Below are 1,395 nucleotides of genomic sequence, written 5' to 3' on the forward strand. Positions count from 1 at the left end.
GTGCTGTGCCCACTGCCCGGGGGTGACCCTGGGGGTGACCCTGAGCTCTGTGAGCCCCAGTGCTGTGCCCACTGCCCGGGGGTGACCCTGGGGGTGACCCTGAGCTCTGTGAGCCCCAGTGCTGTGCCCACTGCCCGGGGGTGACCCTGGGCACGGCTCAGTGCCCGGCCGCCCTCTGAGGGGGAAGGACCTTTTCTCTAACGAGTCTCTCCCAACCCTTCCTTTCTCTTGCAGGATCTTATGGTTCTCCAGCACAGCTCCTGCCTGCCAAACCTCACCTCCTAGGCCAGCCGACCCATGAGCGGGCACCGCAGCAGCAGGAGGAGATGTGGGGAGGCCCAGGCCGAGGCCCCCGCGGGCTGTGGGCACGGCCCCGGGGCTGGGTGTGTGCTCAGCAAGCTGGTGCAGCTGCCCACACCCCCCCTGAGCAAGCACCAGCTCAAACGGCTCGAGGAGCACAAGTACCAGAGCGCGGGCAGGTCCCTGCTGGAGCCCCTCATGCAGGGCTACTGGGAATGGCTGGTGGGCAGAGTGCCCGCCTGGATCGCCCCCAACCTCATCACCATCGTCGGACTGTGCATTAACATCCTCACCACCCTGCTGCTGGTGTGGTACTGCCCCACAGCCACAGAGCAGGTGAGCTGGGCACCTCAGAGCCCTTCGGGGTGCTGGGGGCACCTCCTGGCAGGGGCACTGGGCTTGGGGGGGTTCCTGCTCTCTTGGCACTGGTTTGGGTGGGTTCCTGCTCTCTTGGCACTGGTTTGGGTGGGTTCCTGCTTTCTTGGCACTGGTTTGGGTGGGTTCCTGCTTTCTTGCTGGGCCAGCCCACAGTTTTTGTACTTTTAACCTGTTGTCTGTAAATCTTGGTGCCCCCCTGGGGTGGGTTTTGGGGTGAGACAGCAGCTCCTCAGGCCACAGCTGTGTGAGCAGGGTCTGACAGAACAAGCTCTTTGAGGTTTAAAAATCCAGGCTTCTGTTCTACTCCTCATTGCACCAAAGCAGATTGACTGGAATGTTCTGTCCTGGTGCTGAAATCTTTCCAATGACACCTGGCTCTGATTTTTTCCTGTTTTTGGGTCTCACTTTGATCCTGTACCAAAGGTCTGAGTGCTTTTGGCTCCCTTGGAACTTCCCAGGGCCCTGATAACCCAAGATTTCTGGGGCTGGGTTTTGGGGTGGGACAGCAGCTCCTCAGGCCCACACACCCCTGTGGACCAGGGTCTGACAGAACCAGCTATTGGAGGAAGGGGATTAAAAATCCAGATACTGCTTTGATAGTGCAGATTCTCTTGAGAAACTCGTGTTCCTGCTCCAGAATTTCAGCCTTTGGAGCAGTTTTCAGTGTGTGTTGGAGGAAAAAAAAATAAAAATCCAGATTTCTGTTCTGCCCCTGAC

At 58.8% G+C, this 1,395-nt stretch overlaps 1 protein-coding gene across 4 annotated transcripts in view; it reads left to right on the forward strand.

The window, feature by feature from the left end:
* CEPT1 (choline/ethanolamine phosphotransferase 1) overlaps positions 1–1,395 on the forward strand; it is a 28,996-nt gene that overhangs the window by 2,371 nt on the left and 25,230 nt on the right. For 3 of the 4 annotated variants that reach the window (XM_017835526.1, XM_017835525.1, XM_017835527.1), the window contains exon 2: positions 235–636. In XM_017835526.1, coding sequence (XP_017691015.1) covers positions 298–636 — 339 coding nt within the window. In that variant the 5' untranslated portion in view covers positions 235–297. Of the gene's footprint in view, positions 1–234; positions 637–1,395 lie in introns of those variants that run through there. The other variant, XM_017835524.1, reaches the window with a different exon arrangement.

Source organism: Lepidothrix coronata, unplaced genomic scaffold (assembly GCF_001604755.1).
Source record: "Lepidothrix coronata isolate B3197 unplaced genomic scaffold, Lepidothrix_coronata-1.0 Scaffold259, whole genome shotgun sequence".
Taxonomy (NCBI): Eukaryota; Metazoa; Chordata; class Aves; order Passeriformes; family Pipridae; genus Lepidothrix; species Lepidothrix coronata.